Raw genomic sequence first — 27499 nt, forward strand, 5'->3', positions numbered from 1 at the left:
AGAGAGTGCGAGAGAGAGATGGATACGACGAAGGCAAAGGATCAGAAGGATTGGCTCCCGAAGCCCTCTGTGAAAGCCCCTTCTCCTCCTCCTCAGTCTTCTTCTCCTCCTTCGTCTCTTGTGGAGTCGGCCGGCGGGGGAGCGAAGGAGGGAGAAGGGAACGCTTCGGAGACTGAAGGGGCGGCCGCCAAGGCGGGCAGGATTTCCACCTTGAAGATGGTGGTAAACCCTCCGAGCTCCTCTGCTTTGGCTTCGGCTTCTTCTTCGGCCGCCGTTCTCCCCCCTTCCCCCGAGCTCCAGAAGAAGTTCCGCCGGGCTGAGAGGTTCGGGTTGCCGGTACAGCTCTCCGAGGAGGAGAAGCGGAGCTCGCGAGCCCAGAGGTATCGGTTATTGCTAGGGTTTTCCGGTGTCCCTTCCTCTCTCTCTCTCTCTCTGTGTATAGGGTCTCAGATTTTTTTTCCTTTTAGCGTTCGTCATGAACTTAAATTTTAGGCTTCCTGGTTGGCTTTTTGCTTTTGATTTCTCGCTGTATCTTGTTGCTGTCACAGTACCTTTTCTGCTGTTGCATTTCTATGGATGATGCAAATAGTTCTTTGATCAAGAACTTCACAAATTTGTAGATACTGGGTCTGTCTTTTTTTCTCTTTTATTGGGTTTCTTTAATTGTTGTGAACTAGATTCTTTGCAATGTGGCTCTGATTGAATAAGCTCGATTGCTCTCTGCAGAGTTGGGGGGATGCCAAGGTTTTAATTGATTGACGTCATAGAAGATTGTAGGCATCACACTAGATGACCTAAAATCCGTCAATGAAAGTCAGAGGTTTATCCCAGTTTTTAGAATAACTTGTTGATGGGAACAAGCTGTTATTTGATTAGGTTTGCATTGATTTTTGCTGTGATGATCTGCAAAGACATAGTTGTTGCAAATTGTTCATCAGGGAGTGGTGTGTGGGATGCATAGTGACCAATGTTGTGAAAAGCGTTGAGGCGTAGCAAGGCGCTCCACCAAAATCCAAGCCATGCGTAAGCCTCGAGGCGCAAAGCGTAAGCCTCAAAAAAGAAATTTTAACTTAAAAAATGATCTAAAAGGGGGAAAAGATTCAATGTGAATGATAATAGTGATGAGTTGTGGAGCCTGATTCAAAGTTTTTGCCCTTACAGAAGGGGGGGCCGGGGTTTCCCCCGGCGCGGGTCCCGCTGCGCGTTCAACGGGCGGGGTCTAGGGGGGCCCGCCCCTGGCGGGGGTCTCTGGGGGCAGAACCCCCCAGAACAAAAGTTTTTTTGGGTTCGTTGTTTCCTTTGATTGTTTCATGCTCGTGTTTTTCTTCACAAACAGTTCATGGTCTTTTTATATTCTCCATGTTTAATATTTGTTGCTTTGGAAAACTGAACTCAAGGAGCATCCTAGTATGATTTATTGCTAACTGATATCTCTGTTGGTAAACAATCCAAATTTCCCTGTCCTGCAATTTTCCCCTGGAATCTCCAGATTGTCATCGTAAATTTTGTTGCACATATCTGTAAATGATGCTGATAAGGTTGTCATAGAAAAAAAAATGAGGAATGAACTCATATACTTACACATTGTATGTTGAGAGGGACAAGGCTGCACCAATTAATTGAGTAATGTAATGTTTTCTCTATCTATCTAAGCTCCTAATCTCCTCCACAATCTATGTAGTGGTATCGGTCTAATGCACTTCAGAAAAAATGAAAATATCTTTTCAAGCAATTGAAATTTCATTAGATGACAGAACCAAAAAGAATGAAAAAATAAATATAAATGTACAGACATGTAAGGTTGATGTATTCTGATAAATTCATGAGAAAGAAAAACCTACCTTCTGTGATTCTCCAAACAAATTTGTTCGATCACGAGAGGTGGGAGACGTGTGAGAGACGAGAGAGACACGAGTGAGGGACTGTGAGAGAGAGAGAGAGATGAGTGAGAGACGAGTGAGGGACAAACGAGAGAGACGAGTGCAGCGTGAGGGACTGCGAGAGACGAGAGAGAGATGGAGAGAGACGAGTGTAGCGTGAGGGACTGCGATAGACAAGAGAGAGATGAGAGACTGAAAAATTAGGGCCCCCGACCCTAATTAGGGTTGGGGGGCCTGATTTTTTTAAATTTCAAGCCCTCATTTGACCAAAAAAATGAGGTGTGAACGCCTCACATTGAGGCGCATTTCGCCTCGAGGCGTACGCCTCAAGGCATATGAGGCGTACGCCTCGAGCCTTTTACGCTTTATGCCTGCGCCTCAAGGCACAAAGGCCCTCGCCGTGAGGCGAGACGCGCTTTTTGCGCCTTGAGGCGTGTTTTTAATAACACTGATAGTGACAAAAGTTAAAAACGACAAAATCTCATTTTTCAAAAACTTGCCAGAAATTTAAATTTTTTCATAAATCTTGCATTTTTTCTGCAAAATCTTGGCAATAAAAAAATAAATAAAAAATAAATAAAATATAAAAAATATAGAAAATATTAATAAAAGAACATGATTTTTTCACGATAAATAGCTGGCCACATGTTGATGTCTTGAGGTAGAATAATCTACATTTCTCCTTTTTTGGCCTTCTCCATATATTAAAAAACTTTATGCCTTGCATGGTTAATTTTTTTTTTCTTTTTTTTGTTTTTAGCTTTTTTTTAATATTCTGACCACCCACCGACTGGAAAATGGTTGGGATGCTGCTGCTCAATGGTAACACCTCATTTTTCTTTTTTTGGGGGGTTTGTCACCCAAACACCCTGTAATCCAGTTTTTTTGGCAAACCAATGTTATGGGGCAAAACAACACTTGAGGAAGCAAGAGTGGGAAGTGATTCGGGAAGCGAGGCACTTTTAAAATTTTAGGAAGCAAATTGGGAATCGTCTCAGAAGCAAGAAAAAAGAGAACCAGAAGTGAATCAGGATTCGAAGAGGAAACAAAGAGGGAAGCGACTTAGGATTTGAGTGGGAAGCGAATATAAATCGAAAGGAAAGCGAAAATGTAATTATAATCTTTTAAATTTACCAAAATACATTGACAAAATAAAACATGAGTATATGACATTAAAGTTGATCTATTAATCTCAAAATTGAATTATATATGCAAGTGCAACCATATAACAAATGCATCATATTGCAAGCATTTAATAAATAATACATCAACAAAAATTCAGAATTTATATTCTAGTTGCAAGTTGCAACCATTTAACAAATGCATCCTGTTGCAAGCATTTAATAAATAATACATCAAGAAAAATTCATAATTCATATTCCAGTTGCAAGTTGCAATTGTTTAACAAATGCATCCGGTATTAAGCATTTAATAAATAATACATCAAGAAAAATTTGTAATTTATATTCCAGTTGCAAGTTGCAACCATTTAACAAATGCATCATGTTGCAATCATTTAATAAATAATACATCAAGAAGAATTAAAATTCATATTTCTGTTGCAACCATTTAACAAATGCATCATGTTGCAAGCATTTAATAGATAATACATCAAGAAAACTAATAAATTTGATTAAAAAAGGTACATTTTTCAAGAAATGAGTCAAATGACTTGCTATTGGAGGTTGTGATCTTTGCAAGATAGAAAAAATCAATAAACTAAAAGATTACATGAAGATATGGTTAAATTTTAAATGCACAAAACAAATTATGCATTTAAACACTAAAAACATAATTTAATTTCAAGCATTTCAAGATTTAAAGTATAAACTTTAAACTTTAAAATTAACATAATTCACTACTTCACTTCAACATTCAAACTTCAAACCAACAACCTATTGAGTGAAAAAGCAACCACAAATCTATAAAGTATAAACTAATTACATTTGCAACTATAAAGAGTTCTAACTTCTAAGCAATTCTCTTAATTAAAAAAATGAATGCACATTCTACATTGATACTACTGATATATAGAAAATGAAACATTGAATTTGAAGGTCAACGTTAAGGGGAAGATTTTCAAGCAGCTTGGCTGTTAATATGCCTGGATCATAATCAACGAGTAAAAAACTACATAGACAAATAGAAGCTAAGATCTGCAATGGAACAAAAGCTATGTCACATGGGTGCAGGTGAGGGTGCGACACTTTCAAAAAACTTGGGTGCGGGGGTGCGGCAAAAATAATATATATATATATATATATATATATATATATATATATATATAAAGTCCAAAAGTTGGACATAAATGAGGGTCAGGTTGACCGTACCGGGTGCCACACCCACATCGACGCGGGTGTGGCACCCAGTTGGCCGAGTCCCTGTGACATAGAACAAAAGATATTCAACAAATGAGCCAAGTCAAACTGAACAAGAACCCAAGCTTTAGCTGCTTAACAGGTTCTAAAGATATTCAACAAATGAGCCAAAGTATAAACGATGCTCATTACTTGAAAGAAAAGTCATTTTTTTATGCTATAACCAATCTTTATTTTCAATAGGGACAAACTCACATGAAAGCTCATCCTTGTGTGCATAATTCATACATCTCCACATGTAATAAATGTTCAGCTGCATGTGTGTGCATATAGTTGAATGTTGCCTAACAAGTAACAAAATGATGATGACCTAATGAATGCTAGAGTAACAAAAATTAACGAACCCACTATTGCATAGAATTAAAACTAATGGGTGAATGTTTCAGAGCCAAATCAATTTTCTGCTACCACATACAAGTAATAGAGAGCTAAGCACAAAGAAAGTTGGAAAGCAAGACACTTAACCTGGATCTAAGAAGCAGAGAAGTCCCTAAGACTTGAGAAAAAGTTACTTCTAACATAATGGTGGCATCAAACAACACCTTATAACAATTAACCATATTCATCAGGAATGGATAAAGGGCCCAAAAAATAAAAGACCAAAAGCAGATTAAACCTCGAAGAAGCTTAGTGCTTCCTCAACTAAAAAGTAGTGGTGGTTCAGGAGAGAGAGAGAGAGAGGTACCTGGGGGCGCTCAGCGTTCATGGAGCCAAAATAATTACTCTAAAGAAATTAAACCCATATATATATATATATATATATATATATATATATATATATATATATATATATAGAGAGAGAGAGAGAGAGAGAGAGAGAGAGAGAGAGAGAGAGAGAGAGAGCACCCATCATTCATGGAGCCAAAATAATTACCCCAAAGAAATTAAACCCATCTATATAGATTAGTTCCACTAGCTGGAAAATGGCTGGGCTTGTATTGGCCATAAATACCATAAAAAATGAAAAAATGGAAAAATGAAAAAAAAAACTATATTTTTTGGCCATTTTCTGGCTAGGTGCCCGCTTAGTTGTCATAGGTGCTAGGCGGAGCCTTGGCAGTGAACTCCCTAAAAAGCCTAGACTAGGCCTAGGTGGTACCTTAAATAAAAAAAAGCATACAAAATTGTAAACTTGGAATGAAAATCATTTCAAATTTCAAAGTTAAATTTACAACAAACCATGCCAATTTCCCAGATGCTACAAACTATAAGTCATAGTTGCAAGCTCACTTAAATAGCCAGAAAAAAGTAAATTAATAAAAAAAGGCATCTAACCTTATTGAATAAAAAACCCAAGTGCAATAAGTGGAACATTACAGAAAAATTACATAAAACTTTACTAAGATTGCATACTCGCAAAAGAATTTCAAAGAACAAAATATGCGAATGCCGAATTTATGTTCCATGAAATGCGATGACACACACACACACAGAGAGAGAGAGAGAGAGAGAGAGAGAGAGAGAGAGAGAGAGAGAGAGAGAGAGAGAGAGAGACCGAGCAAGAGAGGCAAGTGACAGAGAGAGACCGAGCGAGAGAGAGAGCGTACCTTTTTTTTTAACTTCTTCATCGTGCCCTAAGAGAGTCAAATACGATAAAAAAGGAAAACTGGCCCCCCTTTTATAGTCGTTGACACTTGGTCAACGACTATAAACCACCTAGGCGGTTCCTAGGTGAAAAATTAGGGCCCCACCGCCTAAATTGCATCGCCCAAGCAGTGGGGCTACGCCTAGGCACTGTCTTTGACAACCAAGGGTGTCGACCAGAAAATGGCCGGAGGTGGGGTGGAGGTTACATGAAGAAATCATGTCCTACTTCGAAGAAAAAGAAGTATGGGGCCTTCATAGTTCCTTGTGCTAGAGTGACTGAAAAGTCCAAGGATAATTTGCTTCCTATGACCATTGTGCATTGTATTTCTTTTGCAAGAGGCTCTTCAAACCATGTGCCTATTGCCAAGTCAGATACCTTTGAGCAGATTCAACAACTTCCTATTGACTCAGTTTTTTCTTCTTTTTCGTCTATCTCTTTTGGTATTGCTTTTATTCGTTCTCCGAGTGCTACCTTAGGTTAGCTAATAGACTCAGGTGCATCATGTCATATAACTGCACAAGAATCTATTCTAGTCAATTGTCATCCTTGCAGTGATCCATTTTGCACTGCAAATGGGTCCTTGATGAAAGTTTCAAAGGTTGGATCTAATCTATTCTAGTCAATTGTCATCCTTGCAGTGGTCCATTTTGCACTGCAAATGGGTCCTTGATGAAAGTTTCAAAGGTTGGATCTATTACTCTCATATCTTGTCCTGGGAGCAACTTGAATATGTCTCAAGTGTTTCATGTCCCTTCTTTATCTATGAATCTTATTTTTGTTGATCAAATTACTAAACATAACTGTAATGTAATCTTCTCTCCTGTTGATTGTATTGTGCAGGATCAACTTTCAAGAAGGATGATTGAGATTGTCCATAGGAGAGGACCTGTATTTCTTAGACTCATTAGATTTGAGTTGTCAGAAGGAAGAGGTGGTTTAGGAGCACCAATTTTGGATGAGTCTGTTATACCATCAACGACTTGGTCATATTTCTAGTTCTAGATTACAGTATCTTGTGTCTTCAAACAGTCTAGGTGGATCTAAAAGTTGTCTCCGATCATGTAAAGGAATGAGAGAGTTGCAGACTAGCAAAGAGTCATGCCTTACCTTTTGGATCCAGAAAGATAGAGTCAGATAGAGCTTTTGATCTTGTTCATTCGAAAGTTGGGGTCCTTTACCGGTTTTGTCTAAGTGTAGTTCTAGCTATTTTGTTACCTTTATTGATGATTACATACAATTCACTTGGATCTACTTTATGAAGAATAGGAATGAGCTGTTTGAAATCTTTTAGAAGTTTTGTGATATGATTGAGACTCAATTTTCTGCTAAGATAAGAACCCTTCACTCAGATTCAGGGAGAGAATATATTAATCATGTGTTTCAGAGTTTTCTGCAAGAGAGGGGGATTGTTCATAAAAAATCATGTTTGTATACCCTTGAGCAGAATGGTGTGGAGGAAGAATAGGCATATTTTGAAAACTACTTAGGCCTTGCTCTTTGGTGGGTGTGTTTATCAGGCATATGCACTGTGTATGGCCATCTATCAAATCAATTGTACACCATCAAACCCCTTTTAGGTATATCTCCATTTCACAAATTATATGGTATTGTCCCAAATTATAAGATGATGGAAGTTTTTGGGTGCACTTGTTTTGTGATTTTGCCTATATGATGTAGACACAAACTCTCACCACATGTTAAATGTTGTTTCTTGGGATTTGCTAATGGTCAGAAAGGCTATAAGTGTTATGACCCAAGTGAGAAGAAAATTTGGATATCTGTGCATGTCATATTTCATGAGGACATACCTTATTTTGATAAGTTAGGGGTTAAAGAAAAAGATATGGCCGACTTCTCTTTCTTGATGCCTTTTGTTGGGGATAGAGAGAATCGATAAGAGTGTTGAGGTTTAGGAGGAGGTCACTCAAGGGAGAGATAGTAGATTTAGGCAAACCTACACGAGGAGGCGAGAGAATATAGTTGAGATACCATTTTTGGACCAAATAGAGATAGAGGAAAAAAGTAACTTAGAGGTCAATTCTAATCCCCTTCCAACTGGTTATAGCACACAAGTCTATAATCGCCTCCCCCCTCTTCACCTCCTCGGTACGTCAAAGTTTTAGAGTCTTTATTCCTCTTACCCTTTTTGTGTCTTATGATTCATTTTCTCCTCAACATCGTGCTTTTTTGGCACTAATCCACTCCTATCTTAAGCTTGATTCTTATGTAGAGGTCGCCTTTAAAGAGGAGTAAAGCAAACAATGGTTGATGAGTTAAGCGCACTAGAGAAAATGCATGATTAGGATCTTGTAGAACTCCCACCTGTTAAAAATGTGGTTGGGTGTAAGTGGGTCTATAAGATTAAGACTAAGGAAGATGAGTCAATTGAGAGGTACAAGGCTAGATTGATTGCCAAAAGATATAGTTAGCAGCTTGTAATTGACTTTGCTGAGACATTTGTCCCTATTGCTTACATGACTACCATAAGGATTTTGCTTGTCGTTGCTACAATGAGGCAGTGTATGGTAGTTAAATGTGAAAAATGCATTCTTAAATGCGAATTTAGTTGAGGAAGTGTACTTGGGAGTTGCCACATGGGCACTCAGATTCTCAAGGCAGATTATACAAATTAAGGAGAGCTTTGTATGAGCTCAAATAAGCACCACGAGCATGGTTTGAAAATTTTAGTACTGTAGTGAAATCGCTCAGATTTGAGCAGAGTTATTTGTATCCTCTTCTATTCATGGGAAGTGCATATTACTCTCATATGTTGATGATATGATTGTTAGAAAGGGATGATGTGCAGAAAATAGAAGACACCAAGTAAAGACTGGTTGACTTCTTTGAAATGAATGTTCTGGGAATTTGGAAATATTTCTTTGGTCTAGAAGTTGCACACTTGAGGAGAGGCCTTTGTCACAACATAAGTATGCAAATGATCTTGTGGTAAAGGCTAGACTAGCATATGACTATAAAATAGTTGCTTCTCTAATGAAGGCAAATGTTAAGTTGAGAGCTACTGATGGAGAAAAGCTTGAGGATCTAGTGCTATACAGGCAATTAGTGGACAATTTGACATATTCGACTATTTTTAGGCTTGATGTCATGTATGCAGTTCATGTTGTTAGTCAATTTATGATCTCTCCTATTTCAGTTCACCTCGCTGCTTTGCTTAGGATCTATGTCACAGGGATTCAGCTAGCAGGGTGCCGCACCCGCGTCGACGCGACTCGATGCGGGTGCGGGTTCGGGTGCGGCACCGGGTGCGGTCAACCCGATCCTAGGTGCGTTGACCGCACCCAGGATCATTTAGGTCCATTTGTTTTTTGGATTTAAAAAAAAAAAAAAATTGCCCTGTGAAATGGGCTGCGAATTTGAATTTTTTTTAAAAAAAAATCTTCTGACAGCAACTGTCTGTCAGGGCTGACAGCAGCTGTCTGTCAGGGCTGACAACAGCTGTCTGTCAGGGTTGACAGCAGCTGACAGACAACTACTGTTTTTTTTAAAAAAAAATTGGCTGCGAATTTGATTTTTTTTTAAAAAAAAATCTGCTGACAGCAGCTGTCTGTCAGGGCTGACAGGCAGCTGCTGACAGCAGAAAAACCTGGGAAACCCCGACCCCCTTATATATATATTTACATTTTTGCCCCTGCCGCACCCCCGCACCCGGGTTTTTTGGAAGTGTCGAATCCCCGCACCCGCGCCCGCACCCGCGCCCGCGCCCGCACCCGCACCCGCACCCGCACCCGCACCCATGTGACATAGCTTAGGATCATGTATGTGAGACACCATAAATTTTGGGATGTTCTTTTCTTCTTCCTCTATAGGCATTAGAGCTTTTTGTGATTCAAACTTCGGGGGATCGACTAGAGGTTGTTTCTGTACTATCAGGTTTTGTGTTTTTCTTGGGAGCTCTTTAATCTCTTGGGAGAGCAAAAATAAACAAGTTGCTTTATCCACAAATGAGACAAAATATAGAGTTATGACATAAGTTACAACTGAAATCATTTGGATAAGGTGGCTTCTGGGAGAGTTTGGTGTTTCAGTATTTGAGAGAACCTCCTTGTATTGTGACGATATGAGTGGCATTCACATTGCAAAAAATCTTGAATTCCAATAAAGAACGAAGCATATTGAGATAAATTGTCACTTTACCTGGAGGGCATGAGTATAGGATCATATCCTTGGAGCATGTGGGCTCAAAAGAGCAAATTAAATATATTTTTACTAAGAGTCCATCTCCATTACACTTTCAGTCATTTCTTTCCAAACTTGGGATGATTTTGTGTGCATCATCTTCTCAAGGTTGAGGGGGGAGTGTTGAATGGTGTAACTCTTGTGTTGGTTGTAATATATATTACTATTATTGTTGCTACCCTTCTAATCTTGTATATATCATTATTTAGAAGGGCATTTTTGTACTTAGCTAGGTAGGTAGAAAGTCAATAGTTTTTGTCTTGTAGTGTATCCAAAAAGGGACGTCCCTATATGTTGTAAGCCTCTCTCTTTTCTCTGGTTAATGAAACCTCTATTTTAATTGTTCGTTTCTATAGCTCTTATTTCTCTTGTGCTAATATCTTTATGCAATTGCTTTATCCACACAACTTTTGATGTTGTAGTCGTCGTGGCTCTATATTCAACTTTCTTTGATGAGATAGATACTTTATGTTGCTTTTTACATATCTACAAGATCGAGTCACCTAAAAATAATGCAAAAACCTATGATTGAGCGTCTCTCGTTAGGATCTCCTCAGGTAGAATCTGAAAACACAATCAATCCTAAGCTTAGTTGTCAAAGGCGCTAGGCGGAACCTAGGCGATGAGCCCCTAAAAAGACTAGGCGAAGCCTAGGTGGATTAGGCGGTACCCCAAATAAAAAAACAAAAAAACACATACAAAATACATAAACAAATCACTAAAATTAATAACAAACACGTATACAATATAAATCAATAAACAATAAGCAATAGACAAATAATAACATATTTTTGAACACTATAAGGCAATTATATTACATAAAAACAGCCAAATAGATAACTCATACGCTTATAGATTATATATGAATTAAGTACACAAATATGTATATAAATAAATATATATATATATATATATAACTATATATATATATATAACTATATATATAATATAAACACATAATATTATAAATTTATAATATATGTTTATGATATGTTAATATATATAATTATATACAATCACACAGAAAACATATATGTGTATGCAACTGCGCATCAAACCGAGAGACTACATCGGATAGGCTTTGCCTTTGACAACCGAGGGGAGGGGTGAAAGGAGAAGGAAGAAGAAAAAAATAAGGTAAAAAAAAAGCAAAAGAAGAAAAGGATTGAATAAAAAAAGAACTTTTGGTGGGGGAGAGAGGAAGATGAAAAAGAAAAAAGAAAGAAAAGAGACAAAAAAAACATGACAACTATGTCCCTACAAGCCTACGGCTTAGGCATGGACAACCTAGGTAAAAAAATAGGGCCCTACTGCCTAAGCCCATAAGCCTAGGCGGTGGCCCTACGCCTAGCCAGCCTAGGCACAACTTTTGACAAGGGCAAATCCCATGTGGGATTACCAACACCCAAGCCCTTATGGAGCCCACTAGTTAAAGGCACCTGCACACCCAACAAGAGTTGAACCTGAGACGAAGGTGTCAACACCTTCTCCTTAGGCCTGTTGCTACCACTCAAGTAACCCGAGTGGTTGTAAAAAGTTAGCAGTATACACAACATGAGAAATATCATGTCTAGAAATAGAAAGATACGTAAGAGCCTTAATCATCTATCCATAGGGAGTAGGATCCTTAAGATGAACTCCATCTATTTTCATCTAAGCATTTAGGACCTCTTGAGTGTAAACTTTCTTTTCATCAATTATTCCTGATCGGGCCACAATCTCTGTTGCATACTTAGTTTGTGACAAAAAAATAACCATGTGGGGGTTACATCACATTTAGTTTTGACTTGCAAATCCATCTACATCCTATGGCCTCTAATTCTAGCTTCATGTCTTCAATCATTCTGGATGTTCCTTAGCTTGTCGATATGTAGAAGGTTCAAAACATGAAAGAATGACAATAAGACAAGTTCTATAATTTGGGTTGAGTGATTCATATGAGATAAATCTACTAGGTGCATTAAACACTTTTGTGGACCGTCTAACAATAGATTCTCCTAGGTCTTGGTTTTGAGAATACTTTTCAAAGGACACATGAATGATTTTCGTTATTGCGACAAGTATAAGCTTGTAGTTCGTGACATGATTCATTTTCATTTGTAATAGGGGGAGAATCATTATTAGACATTTGATCACAATCATCATTTACATCACAATCATTCATATCACAAGATTTACAATCATGTAGTAGATCAAATAGAAATGAATATTCATAATCTTCCTTGCGCTTTCTTTTCAAACCCATTTTCGTTTTCAAGAAAAATTACATTCCTAAACACATTATTTATCATTCTTAAGATCAAAACACCTATACCCTTTTTGGTTTTCAGCATATCCCAAAAAGGCACATGAAATAGCTTTTGGGAAAGTCAATTTTGTCGGAAAGAACAAAGTATTTACAACAAAAAACTCTTGATTTTTTGTGATAGGAAGATATTTTAAAATGTTTTTCAATGGATGATATGCTATTTAACATGGATGAAGACATTCTATTAATTAGATATACCGCCATAAGGGCAGCTTCGAACCACAATCCTTTAGAAACATTTTTGGAAAGAAGTAAAGTTTTTATAGTTTTAATTATATGAAGATGCTTTCTTTTGGCTTATCCCTTTTGTTGAGGAGTTTTGGGACAAGATCTTTGAATCATTTGATAAAAATTCATCTCCTGAATCTGAACGAAATATTTTAATGTTAGTTCTAATTGATTTTTACTAAGTTATGAAATTTTTGAAAAACAAGAAAATACCTCGGATTTGAGTCTTAGGAAGTTTATTAAAGTGTGTGTATTAAAATCATCAATGAATATCACATAATAAGAGAATCTATGTTTAGACCCGAGTTACCGGAAGCGCCTAGGTAAAAGGGGAAGTGCGCTTCCCCGAAGCGCGAAACGTCGCGCTTTCGAAGCGTGCGGGGAAGCGCCACTTTTAAATGGGAAGCGCGCTTCCCCATGCTTCCCCAATTTTTTCCAATTTTTTTGTATTTTGTATTTTTATTTTTTTCGCTTCCCCCTCGCTTCCCCCTCGCTTCCTAGGTCGCTTTCGAGACGATTCCCGACTCGCTCCTAAGTGGTCTCACGCTTCCGGCTTCCTAAAATTTTGAAAGTGCCTCGCTTCCCGCTCCCGCTTCCCGTATCGCTTCTCGCTCCTGCTTCCTCAACTGACAACCATGGTTTAGACATATGGTCCTCACACGTTCGAATACACTGATTCAAATGGTTCTTTGGAACCAAAATTGTTAGAATCAAAAGGCAACATTTTCATTTTTCCAAGAATGTAATCTTTACACGAAAATTTCCTTTGATTACAAGCCTTTTCAAAAAAAGGAAAGATACAATTTTGTTATATTTGAGTATCCTAATCTCCTATGCCATACTTCTATAAAATTCTTTTCAACGTAATTACAAAATGTTTTGGTTGGCAAATATACCCAACAACCATTAGGTGAGAAGGAGATTTTACATCCATGGTCCAAGTTTTGAGAAACAGAAAGCAAGTTTAAATTGAGTTTAGGTACTACTCTAACATTCAACACATGAAAGTTTTGAGAATTTTTGGATTTTTTTTTCAAAACCCCTAAACCTTTAATTTTGAGTGATGTTCCATCTAGGGTGGAAACACAAGAATTAGTGCGACATTCAGACAAAAAAGATTCATTAGGTGTCATGTGGAAAGATGCTTCTGAGTCTAGAATCCAAGAAATCATACTAGGATCTGAATAGGTAGAAACTCCGACTTCAGATAGAGTGGATGATTGGCCTTTGAGAAGTGGTTGATCCAATAGATTTTGTACTTTCATCGGATCCATCCTTATCATCATGATAGTGTCTCACAAAAGCAACCCTCTTCTCATCCTTCATTTCATCCCTTCTTTTTTGGGACAAAATAATTTAATATGTCCCATTTCATTGCAAAGGTGGCAAATAATCTTCTTCTTAGTCTCATATTTATTTCCTTGCCTCTCAAAATGTGGTGCTTCCTGCCTAGTCATTGCCAAGATAAAATGCTCCACTTTGATTTGCTTCTCACAAAGCTCTATAACCAAGGGACAATGCCGTTTTGGGTCAAGTAAGGTTAGTTCGTCCTAGCTTCTTTTCTATACCAAATTCCTCTAATGTTTCAACTGTAGTAGGGATGCTTTTTCTATGAAATAAAGCTGATTTAATAGTCTCAAATTTAGGTCGTATCCTTCTAACTTTGTCTTAAAGATTGCACACATGTGCACTGTCTTTGTCAATATACATATAATGAAGGTAGTTCCATGCATCATTGGCATATTTAAACTTTGCCAAACTAAAACAAATCTTCATGTCTTTATAAGCCACTACATGATCCTTGAGGGGTCCATCTTCTATTCTTTCCATTTTTTTCATAGTGGGATACAACTTTGTTCTTCTCATCTCCTTGGAGAGCCACTTCCATCCCATTTTCATTCTTTATAAGGATTAGTTTAGGTTCTTTTTCAGAACCATGCATCAATGCCTACAAACCTTTCCTCCATATGTGATGCTTTATGATGGAATCCGATATCACATAATTAAAATCATTGAGCTTGATAGGAATGACGAGAATGGTCTCCTTGTGCTCCATAGATGAAAAGAGAGAGAGAGAGAGAGAGAGAGAGAGAGAGAGAGAGAGAGAGAGAGAGAGAGAGAGAGAGAGAGAGATGGAAGCACCACGACCACCTTGAATCACGATCTCTTGAAGTACAAACTTGCACCAAGTGGACCATGAACTTTGAATCCAAGCCAATGGCTTTGATACCATGCAATGGAGTTGCTAAGAAATAGAATCCCAATACCACAAAGGGAAAGAATCATAATAGCCACTACGACACTCACAAATGCACAAAGGCACACACTACAATACAAAAAATATTAATTTTATTAATCAGAATAATGCACAAACTATGCATAACAAACAAGAGGGGAAAAATGTTAGAATTTCCACCGGTACCTGTATTGAGAAAGGAGAGAGAGAGAAACGAAGAAGGGAATGCAAGAGGAGTCTACGACTGTCACGATTTTTGTGTTAAAGAAATCGTGACCTAAACTTTATATTTATATTTGAATGTACAACATGGGTTTGGATCTATTATAATATCCATACCCGAAAGAAAAGAAACAAAAATAACATACATACAATAGGTGGATGTGGGTCGAGTCTTGGGCCTTGATATCCAGACCCGAGATCCGTACACCTAAAACACTTTTTTCACCCCCCTCAAGTTGATCATGGTTTTGAACCATGAACAACTTGTCTTTAAGCATCCAAAAACGATCTTTTGTCAGGCCCTTTGTGAATATGTCTGCAACTTGTTTTTTAGTGTTGACAAACTCAGGCTCAATCTCTTTTTCTTCAACTTTTTGTCTGACAAAATGTTGGTCAATTTCAATATGCTTAGCACGACTGTGGTGAACTGGATTGAATGACATGTTGAGAGCACTTTGATTATCACACAGCAAGATAGAGCGAGCAATCGTTTCTCCTACTTCAGTTAGGAGATACCTCACCCACGTGGCTTCAGTAGTAGCTGTAGCCATAGATCTATACTCTGCCTCAGTGTTTGATCTAGCAACAACCTTTTGTTTTCTACTGCTCCAAGAGACTAAATTCCTTCCAATAAATATCCCGATGTAGATCTTCGTTTATCGGGATCCCTTGCCCAGTCTGCATCACAGTATACAGTAAGTTCGCGCTCATTCTTGCCCAACGACTGTTGTGAATATATCAATCTGTCCCCAATGGTCCCTTTCAGATATCTAAGTATCCTCTTAACCGCTTCCACATGTCCAGTACGTGGTGCATGCATAAACTGAGACACTTGATTGACTGAATAAACAATATCAGGTCGAGTGAATGTGAGATACTGCAACATTTCTATTAGACTGCGATACCTGGTGGGATCGTCAGAGATTTCCATCATGAGCACTAAGTTTTTGGTGAAGCACACTTGGAGTTCCTAGAGGTTTGCAGTCTTTCATGCCTGCCTTGCTGAGAACATCCACGGTATACTTGTGTTGAGTGAGCGTCAAGCCATGAGACTGGTTATCAACTTCTACACCAAGGAAATAACGCAGGACACCAAGATCTTTCATTTTGAACCTCTGACCTAGTAAGTTTTTTACTTCTTTGATGTGAGCTTCAAAGTTTCCTGTGATGACAATATCATCAACATAAATTAATAGTAGAGTGGTCACATCCTGACTTCTTAAAATAAATAGTGAGTGGTCCAATACGGAACGAGAAAATCCATGTTTTTGAATCTCAAGCGAGAAGCTATCAAACCAAGAGCGAGATGCTTGCTTTAGACCATAAATAGCTCTCTTTAGCCTACACACATGGGTTTTGCAATTTTGTTCTTGATATCCAGGGGGTTGTTCCATATAGACTTCCTCCTTCAAATCATTTTTCACATCAAGCTGACTCAACTTCCATCCATATTCAACAGTCAGGGAGAGAATAATTCGAATTGTTCCCATTCTCACCACCGGACTGAAGGTCTCATCATAGTCTTGCCCTGCTTCTTGAGTGAACCCTTTTGCCACAAGTCTTGCCTTGTATCATGTAATGGTTTCATCTGGCTTATACTTTATTTTGTAGACCCATTTGCATCCGACAACATTTTTGTCATGTGGTCTGGGAACAACTTCTCAGGTTCCACATTCATGCAATGCCTGCATTTCATCATTCATGGCTTCTACCCATTTGGTAGAAGTGGCTGCCTGATAGTACATAATGGGCTCATCTTCCTTATTGAGTGCAGTTAAAAAGAGCTGAAAATCCAAGGAGAAGTTATAGCTGACCCACCTGTCAATAGGATGTCGTATGCGATTTGATTTTTTGACCTCAAGAGTATGAGAGGGAGTAGGATTGGTGACTGAGGCATGATCTGGATGATTTGATGCTTTCGGTCTCTGTCTAGAATAGGAAATGCCTTTGTATCTGCCCGGTACGAATGATGGTGCTTCCTCCTCATTCTATGGTCCCGATGTCCCAGTGTTCTCAAACATCTCTTCTTCTCGCTGCACACAATCTGGAGAACATGCTTTATAGGAACTAGCAAAAAGTTCTGAACTTAGCCAAGGATAATAAACTTCAGTTGTGTTAGGGGACATATCCATTGTGTCGGTACCATGATCAAATTTTTTTTCCATCAAAGACAACATTTCTTGAGATTCCGATGCGCTTGTTGGTTGGATCATAACACTTATATCCTTTATAGTCATCTGTGTATCCCACAAACCTACACTTCTGAGCCTTGTCCTGAAACTTGTTTCTAAGGGACTGATCAATATGCACATAACAAACACATCCGAAGACACGCAAATCGTGGTAACTAGGGTGAGCTCCAAAAAGACAGTAATAAGGGGACTTATTTTCCAGAACAACCATAGGCAGTCTATTTATCACATGTACGACATAATGAAAAGCTTCTGTCCATAGGTTGATGGGAAGGTTACTGTCATGAATACTCATGGCACTTTCAATGATGTGCCTATGTTTTATCTCAGCAATGCCATTTTGTTGTGGGGTGTGTGGACATGAAACCCTTCTTCCTATTCCGTTATTTTGAAGAAAAGAAATAAATCACGAGATGAGAACTCTCCACCTCCATCACATTGGAAAAATTGGATAGACTCAAAAATTGATTTTTAACCAAGGAAAGAAAATTTTGAAACAAAGAAAAGACTTTCGACTTATTCTTTATGAAATATATCCAAGTGTATCGAGAATAGTTATCAACAAAGATCAAGTAGTATCTACTCCCGGATCCAGAAACAATTGGGGAAGGTCCCCATACATCGGAACAAATTATCTCAAAAGGTTTTGAAGCTCTCTTATTAATGGAATGAAAAGACAATACATGACTTTTGCATGAAAGACAACTGGGACACTTCTGACTTCTCTCATCTCCATTGAGACTTTCTTTTGGAATGAGATTATTAGAGACAAGTTTCTCGATAAAATGACTCCCACAATGTCCTAATCGACTATGCCATAAGAAAGGCTTATTACATTCAGAAATACTAAAAACATTGGCAGAAGAGGATAAACACGACTCTAATTAAGACTTCGAATCCAGATGAACAAGGCAGACAAGGAGCTATATACATATTGCCTCGTCTCTTTCCTTCAGCGAATGTTTCCCTCATGCGTAGGCCCTTGACCTGCACAGAGAAGGGAGTGAATTTAACTGAAGCATTATTATCATCAATAGGTTTGGAAACAGAGACAATATTTTTCTTGATGTCGGGAGCGTGAAGAACATCAAAAAGTTTAAGAGTGGAATATGACATGGGAATAACAGTTTTTCCAACATGAGAAACAGGATGGTGGGATCCATCTCCAATGACAATCTTACTTTTTCCAAAATAAGGAATAGGGTTAGAAAGTTTACCTGCATTGTCTGTCACATGAGTCGCTGCCCCTGAGTCGACAAACCAAGTGCCTTCGTCACTCTGCTTCAATTTCAACTCTGACAAGGCGGATATCAGCAGATCTTTAATCTCTCCACTGTCTCTGATATTTGTGAACTTTCTTTTGGTTTCTGGTTGTGGTCCCTTTCCTTTATTTTCTGGATTATGCCAACAATTCGCCTTGATATGCCCCTTTTTGTTACAAAAGAAGCAAGTGGGGATGGATCTTTGTCCCTGCGCATGAGCTAACATATTGGGAGTGAGAAGCAGACCACGTCCTCTGTGTCCATTTCGCCCTTGCCCTCCTCGTCCTCGTACTCTACCATAAGTCACTCCTGTGGCAAAAACTTCTTGAGAATTTGTGTGAATGTGAGTTTCTTCAGAGAAACCCTTTAGAGTCATTTCATACTGAATCAATTTAGCTCGTAGCTCATCAAATGTAGGAAGGACATGGAGGCACAATAGTGAAGTGACTATCATATTGTAGTCAGATCCCAATCCACTCAGAGTTTGTTGCACCATGTCACTTACCGCACATCGTATAATTGCAAGCTGATCTGTGATAATCTTTATCTTGTTCAAATATTCTATGATGGTCATGAAATCTTTTCTTAGCAACTGAAATTCTCTTTTGAGAAAAACCATCATCGCTTGTGAAACCTGCAAATACGTCTGAACCAGTCGCTCCCAGAGTTGTAATGCTGTACAATTGTCAGGGATGACAACAAGGACCTCTTGAGACAGGGTTGAAGTGATGTATGCAACAACTGATTGATCTTTCCTTTCCCAGCTGAGAAATTCTGCATTTTTAACATACACGATCGAACTCGCACCTTTATCATCTTTCTCTTCTCTCGGGACAAATTCTGGTGGGACTGGAGTGGTTCTATCTGGGTGACCTAAGAGACCTTGGCTCCTTATAAAAGGAATAATTTGTCTCTTCCAAATCAAGAAGTTTGAGGTATTTAACTTTTCAGAAACGAGTTGGTTGAGAAAACTTGAAGAAAGATTTGACTGAGAGGAATAAGGATCCATTGAGAGTAAAATTCAACAAGAGTGTTCACGAAATGCAAGGGTGAGTGCTCACGAAATGCAAGAGTGAGTGCTCATGAAATGCTCAGCCCTCCCTTTTTTTTTTTAATAATAAACAGGAGATCGCAGGCTGTCAGATTCAGAGAATAGGGAGACTGAACCCTTTTTTTTATGCACTCCAAAAAATTGAGATTGATGTGATGAAAAAATACCTTCTCACGTTAGATATATTTTCAGACAAGTAGAGGAAATGAGAATCAGGAAGAAAATTACACAACAAAAATAATAAAAATCATGAGAAAAGCTGGAATATTTGAATATGCAAAAGTAGATGCGTGAAGGAGATTGGGCAAAAGGAAGATCGAACAAATAATATCAACAAAAGGAGATCAAGCAGGCAATATCAAATAAAAGACAGATCTGAAATAGGGTTCGTGATTGATTTGGTGTTTCACGTGAATCGATTTCAGCGATTCACGTGAAATATAGTCACCCCTTTTTACAGTCTGGATTCACGTGAACAGGATTCACGTGAATCTCAAGCCCACGTGAGATGTGGGTACACAGAAAAATTCAGAAAAGAGGGGAAGAATGAGAGAAGAAGAAAGGAAATGAAGAAGAGTAGAAAGGGAAGGAACGAAAAACCTCAAATCTCTGATCGTCGCACCTGTCGGAAACCTCTTCGGCCCTTAGATGGATCTCGGCTCTGATACCATGTTAGAATTTCCACCGGTACCTGTATTGAGAAAGGAGAGAGAGAGAAACGAAGAAGGGAATGCAAGAGGAGTCTGTGACGGTCACGATTTCTGTGTTAAAGAAATCGTGACCTAAACTTTATATTTATATTTGAATGTACAACATGGGTCTGGATCTATTATAATATCCAGACCCGAAAGAAAAGAAATAAAAATAACATACATACAATAGGTGGATGTGGGTCGGGTCTCGGGCCTTGATATTCAGACCCGAAATCCGCACACCTAAAACACCTTTTTCAAAAATCCCCTATATATACACACACACACAAGAGACACAACCAACTAGCCATTAGACTAATCTACGGCTAGATTATCTAGCTGTTAGACTAGTCATAATGGCTAGTCAAACCCTAGTCAAACTAGGAAAAATAAAAATTAAAAAATTTATTTTACATAGTTACAACAATATATATGTATGTATTATATGCATTATATACATAGGTATAATATACACAAGTGATATATATATATACACACACACACACATGTTAACAATCACCCAATCCCTACAGGTACATGCTATTCACCATGGTGGATTGACATTGGTGCAAGCCCTAGAAGCTGGCTTCCCCCTTATCCTGGTAGGAATCACAATGCAAAGGGAGAGATCCTCAGTCAGCTCTTCTAAAATGCCTATCAAATTGTGCATGTCGCAGTTTAGGGACTACCTCAACCCCTAGCGAGCCACATAATGTCAAGCTCTCATCATTATTGTAATGAAATAGCATAAGATGAAAAAGCAATACCACTAAGGGCTTACATGGCCACAATCACAAAAGTGCACAAGCACAAACCAATGTCACTAAGGGCTTACAATATCACAATCACAATGTGTACAAGCACAAGTCTACTTATGGGACAATAGCCAACAAAGGGCAATACAAGAAGGTAAAAAATATGATTTTATTAAGTAAATGCTTGAGCTAAAAAGCATTAAGGAATAAGGGTAATACACCACTATATATACAAAATAAAGGAGAGAAGAGGGGGGGCATTGGGATCTCCGAATGGAGTCATTGGGAGCCCTAACGACTCTATGGTCATTTTACTAAATTACACAAAAAAAAGAAAAAATAATTGTTTAATAAACAATTTTATTACAAGTGAAATGACAAAAATGCCCTATAGGGCATTGACCTATATAACTATATATATGAATATATGTATGTATATATAGGTATATACATGTATACATATATTTTAACACTCTCCCTCAAACTTATGGTGAAATAATTGAAATTTTGTTAAGGAAAAAAAATAAAATGAGGTGCAGGAGGAGCTTTGGTGAAAAATCCACAAAATAGTATTCTGATGTGACATACGACAACATAATAGTTCCTCTCAGATATTCATTTCTGACATAATAGCAATCTATCTCAATGTGTTTGGTATGCTCATGGAAGGTGTGGTTGCTTGCAATGTAGATCACACTCTTATTATCACAACACAACTTCGAAGAAGCTAAGATGACTACTCCCGTATCTTTGAGAAGACTTCACAACCATACAACTTTCATTGTTATTGTGGCCATTGCACGATATTCAGCTTCGGTTGAGGACAAAGATACATTTTGCTGCTTTTTGCATCTTTACAAAATTAGAGAATCTCCTAAAAACACACAAAAACTTGTAGTTGAGATTCAAATATTGGGGTTTTCTCTCCAATCAACATCAGTATAAGAAACTAAATCTAAAGAAGGTGAGCATAAGAAAAGCCCTTTTGTTATGATATTCTTGTTTTATTTGATAATTCTTAACACAACACTCATGTGAACAGTGGTTAGATCCTGCTGAAACTGACCGACAGAATGAATTGCATGAGCTATATCTGGTCTGATGATGGATAAGTAAGTGAGTGTCTCGATTAATTGTCGATAGGGTGTAGGATCTTCAAGGAGTGTCTCATCTTCAAGTCTTAACTTAGCATTGATCACTTCAGGGGTTTCTACTTTCTTATTATTTGAAATGTCAGATTTAGCGCAAATGTCAGCAACAAGCTTTATCTGAGATAAAATGTACCCTCTAGAAGAGTAGGCAATTTCAATGCCTAAGAAATATCTCAAAAAACCCAAGTCCGACATGTCAAAAAAAAATTTAAAATATTTTTAATATCACTAACTCCTTTTGATTATCATATCGTCTACATAAAGTAAAGTATGACAACTTTAGTACTTGTACTTTTAACAAAAGGAGCAATGTTAGTATAACAGAAATGAAAACCCAAAGAGTACATAGACATTACTAAATTCATCATACCAGGCCTTTGGAGCCTGTTTAAGTCCATACAAGGCTTTTTAAGTCTAAGAACATATGGGGCATTTTTTAATGGTTTTAACTACCATGAGGGTCCTAACGCTGGTCATCCTAGCTACTGGTGCAAAGGTTTCCTCATTAGTCAATTTCATATTCCTGAGAATATCCCATCATTCTTGGTTTTAACCTTAAAAATCCATTTACATCTTATAGCTTTTTTTTCTAAGGCAATGAAGTTTCTTCTCAAGTTTTAACCTTTTTTATAGCATCTAATTCTACATTCATTGCTTCAACCCAATGTGAAAGTTTTTTAGCTTCATTATAGTGTGATGGTTCATAATAGGAATGTAAGGCTATTAAATGTGCTCTATAATTTGGTGTCAAAGTATCATATGATACAAACCTACTAGGTGGGATAGAGACCCGATTGGATCTCCTAAGTGAGGTTTCTTCTATAGAGGAATCATGTGTGTATTTTTCTAAAGCACTTGGAGGATTTCTTTGCTCACGCTGGGTATACACTTGTATTGGTTTGTCAATAATATCATTATTACTTGATAGTGATTCGGATTTGAATGCTCATTATTATCACCATTCTCACTCAAAGAATTATCATCTAAAATATATCATAAGAGGTTAATTCTTCTTATGGCAAGAAATCAAATAGGAAGTTATCTCTTTCCTTAGTTTTCTCAAGTCCATTTTCATTTTCTAAAAAGGTGATATCCTTATAAGCATAAAGTTTGTTATTCTTGAATTCAAAACATCTGCAGCCTTTTTGGTTTTCACCATATCCTATGAACACATATTCAATGGCTTTTGAAGATAATTTCTCTCTTTTATGTAAGAGGACAAAACACTTGCAACAAAAAATTCTCAAACATTTATAATTAGGGGTTCTTTCAAATAATTTTTCATATGGAGAAACATTTTGTAGGGATGAAGAGGGCATGCTATTTATCAAGTTGATGTTAGAATGGCCTTGACCCAAAAACTTTTTGAAATATTTTTAGAGATAAGTAGGTCCTAAGGATTTTCATAATATGTTTATGTTTTCTTTCGGCTAACCTATTTTGTTGAGGAGTTCTTGGATAGGATTTTTATGACAAATCTGATTTTGTTTTAAATAATTTTGAAATTCATTGGATAGGTATTCACCACTCGAGTCAGATCTAAGGATGAAAATATTGCTTTGAAATTGATTTTCAATAATCATATGTAATTCTTTAAAGTAAGAGAATACATCAGATTTGAGATTAAGAAAGTAAATCCACACATATCTAGTGAAGTCATCAATAAATATAATATAATATAAATATTCTCTTTTTGATATGACCGGGAAAGGCCCCCCAAACATTAGAATGCACTAATTCAAAAGGTCTTTTAGAAATAAATGTTCTATTTAAAAATGAAATATCTTTCATTTTTTTCAAAAATACAATCCTTGCAAATTAATTATTTTTCATTACAAAATTTTTTCCCAAAAAGTAAAAGATACATCTTTGAATAACTTAGATGTCCAAGTCTCTTATGTCAAGTTTCAATATCTTTATTTTGGACATAGTTAAAAAATGATTTTAAAGGGAGATTTAAAGAATCTATGAAATAGAGATCTCCTCTCCTATGACATTGCCCAATCTGCTTCCCGAATTGGAATCTTACACAAAGCAATCCTTAGATGAGAATGAAATTTCACATCGATGATCAGATATTTGAGAAACCGAAAAAAGATTTAAATTTAATTTTGGAACAACTCTAATTTTTGAAACATAAAAGTTTGGAGAAGAATCTAAAGTTTCAATACTTTTAATTTATAAGGATGTTCCATCGATGGTGAAAACTTAGGAAGTTTTTTAATTAGTATATATATTGGATAGATAATTTTCATGTGGAGTCATATGAAAAGAAACTCCTGAATCAAGGATCCAAGAACACATACCTGGAGGAGAGGATGATGCTATCGTGGTGCCCAAAGTTGATGGAGATTTAAGTAGTTGTTGGAGTGCCTTCGATAGTTGAGTACGTGAAAAAGTGTCTCCTCTTTTTCTAATAGATTTCTTTATCTTTGGTGTAGTCTCTTCGACGAAAGCTACTATGTTTTTGGAGGTATCATTGAGTTTAGGACAGTTAGCCCTTATGTGTCCCAGTTCATGGCAATGGTGACAAATGACTTTCCTATACCCACTGTTGTAGTTATTTTGCTTCCCAAAGTGTAGAGTTCTGTAAGATTTTACATGATTGTCGGGTTTAGAAACGACAAATACTTCATCTCCCTCTTTAACCATACCAAGACGAGTTTCTTCTTATCATACTTCGGCAACCACATCTTTCAAAGGAAGAGGTTTAGATCTATAGAGGAGAGAAGATCTAACTTGCTCAAATTCGGGCCTAAGCCCATGTAAAAATTGGAATAAAATTTTTATTTTCATTTGTTCTCTTATTAGACATCTTCACTAGCAACCCACTTGGGGTCAAAAAGAAACAATTCATCCCATAGTGGAGCTAGAGAGCTAAAATAATCACGAACACTCATTTCATCTTGTTTGATGGTTCATATATTTTCTTGCAAGAAGAATTGTTTTGCTGCGAGGTCTTTTTGGTTATACATACTCTTCAAAAAGAACCAAGCCTCATTGGCTTTACGAAATTTGGCAATGTAGACACATATCTTGAGCTCATAATTGTTCATAAATCATACAAGAATTTTGGTATGGTTACTTTTCCAATTCTCTACCTTAGTTTGGTGGTCTTGAATGACTTTCATACGTGCATCATCTTCTAAGGCTTTCTCTTGATCTCCTTATCTTTTGGTGCACTTGAGTTGCGGCTCCGGATATCTCCAAAGCTTTTTTTCTTTGAGATCGTTTTTCATAGCGGATGCCACACCATGTAACTTCCATTTAACTTGAAGAGATCGATTTTTTGTTCATGTTCCATTTTTGAAGAGAGGGATAGAAAGAGGAAATAGTGTGCAAGAGCATGTTTGAAGAAGCTTTTCCTCACTTTGAATCAACACAAACACACAATCACTTTGAAGAGGTTTTTCCTCAATTATTTGATGGCTTTGATACCATGTAATAAATTAGCGGAAAATGCAAAAACAAATGCCACTAAGAGCTTACAAGGTCACAATCATAAAAGTGCAAAACCAATGAAGGAATAGGGGGGGACACACCCTTATATATACAAAATAAAGAAGAGAAGAGGGGGGCCATTGGGAGCTCCCAACGATCATGTTTTTGACCGTTGGGAGCCCCAACGACTCTAAAATAAGAAATAAATAACTGTTTAATAAACAATTTTATTACAAGTGAAATGACTAAAATGCCCCTTTAGGGCATTGACTTATATATATATATATATATATATATATATATATATATACATGTATACATATATTTTAACAATCATCACCCTCTGCCTCTTACCCTCTAGTTCAAATCTTAAACTTGCCAAAGGCAGACTAATCCCACCTAACTACAAGACAGACCCAGGTGGCCCACCATAGAACAAAAAGTGACGATCTTCAATATTATCAATGGATGAAATGCTGGCTGGATCCAGTATCTCATGGCCAGTTAAATAGAGATGGTTAGTTAAAAGTCATAAATTATTTGTTGGTTGTCCTCTATTTTGACAATTCACAAGATGAATAACTCAAATATTGTATATAGCGCATGAGATTCATGACTTATTGCAATTTGATTGTGATTGTATATCTGGAGTTGTTCATTTGAAAAGGTGCCATGATGCTTTCATTGACCAGGTTTGGTGCTTCACCTTTGCATGGACCGGGAGAAACAACAAAATCAGAAGAGGATAAGAGGAAGGCTAGGGCAGAGAGGTTCATGTTTGCTTCTTGCTAGCATGTTGTGGTGATTTTAAGGAAATCTGTTGCAAACTTAGCTTACGATCTTGTTTTCTAATCCTTCTATCGTTGGCAATCTGCTAGACATGCTCTGAATTCAAACTTTTTACTTTGTTTCCCAGATTTGGGCTTCCTGCAAATGCTACAATTGATGATGAGGCAAAAAAGAAAGCTCGGCTAGCTAGATTTGCACCTGTTACTAAGGTAGATGCACTTGAGGAAGATAAACGAAAAGCCAGAGCAATCAGGTTTTCAATTCTCCAAGTAACAGCATTCTTGGCTATGTTTGTTATGTAGCAACAATATAATGTTTTACTATTAATTCTTATATTGAAGTTTGTTGAATATTATAGTCCTATTTTATTGTCTCAGGCCAATTTCTGTTCTGCAACTTGTTTTCCAATGCTTTTATTTTTCTGCTATTTTTTTTGTAAGATTTGTACCATGATGGTAGCCAACCTAATTCAGTGAATCTTGTTTCTGGAACTTAACAGTGGATAAATAGATTCTTTATTAATTATTTATAGCTGATTTATATTTACGTTTCAGGTTTGCAAACCCTGCATCAAGTGGAAACTCGAAAGCAAATGGCCAAGTCAAGACTGAATGTTAGGATCAGTGAGATATGGTATAAGGATTTTACCTTTTGCACGATATTGCATGATTATCCTGAGGATCCACAATGAAATCAATCAAAAGACGGCTGCACTCTTAAGACCAGCCATGCGCTTTGACATCTAATGTTTTTTATGTCATAAAGTGATTTTGCGTTCAGGTTTAACTGTTGCTAATTTGTCTTCAAGTTCCTTTCGTATTTCCTTGTATGTATGATGTCTTGGCAGATAACATTCTATTAATCAAAAGTATTACATTCCATAAGATCTCTTGCAAATTTATGGTTATTTATGATAGCCCTTTTAGTATTCTTTGTGAGATTTAAAACATGTCTTTATGCTTATATCAAGGCTGATGTAAGTAATTTCTCGTGCACATTAAAAACTAAATCAGCGCAAAGTGCACAGCTATCAGGCTTGTTTTGTTACATATTTAACAGTGTCACTCAGATTTTAAATGTTTGTAAATGGAATCATGCATCATCCATTGTTCAATAGTGCTTGAAAGTT

The 27499-nt window shown here is 37.2% G+C and overlaps 1 protein-coding gene across 3 annotated transcripts; it reads left to right on the forward strand.

Moving 5' to 3' along the window:
- Positions 1-27249, forward strand: LOC149839666 (uncharacterized). 3 transcript variants are annotated; one of them, XM_090002723.1, is made up of 4 exons: positions 1-380; positions 26274-26351; positions 26498-26639; positions 26925-27249. In XM_090002723.1, the coding sequence occupies exons 1-4, from the start codon at positions 19-21 to the stop codon at positions 26979-26981; spliced, it is 639 nt and encodes a 212-aa protein (XP_089858849.1). In that variant the 5' UTR covers positions 1-18; the 3' UTR covers positions 26982-27249. The 3 variants fall into 3 exon arrangements, with proteins under 3 accessions (XP_089858849.1, XP_089858850.1, XP_089858851.1); XM_090002724.1 differs by having other exon boundaries at positions 26498-26623; XM_090002725.1 differs by having other exon boundaries at positions 26498-26579; positions 26925-27121.
- Positions 27250-27499: the final 250 nt, after the last annotated feature.

Source organism: Nuphar pumila, chromosome 4 (assembly GCF_984573655.1).
Source record: "Nuphar pumila chromosome 4, dmNupPumi1.hap1.1, whole genome shotgun sequence".
NCBI classification, from domain to species: domain Eukaryota; kingdom Viridiplantae; phylum Streptophyta; class Magnoliopsida; order Nymphaeales; family Nymphaeaceae; genus Nuphar; species Nuphar pumila.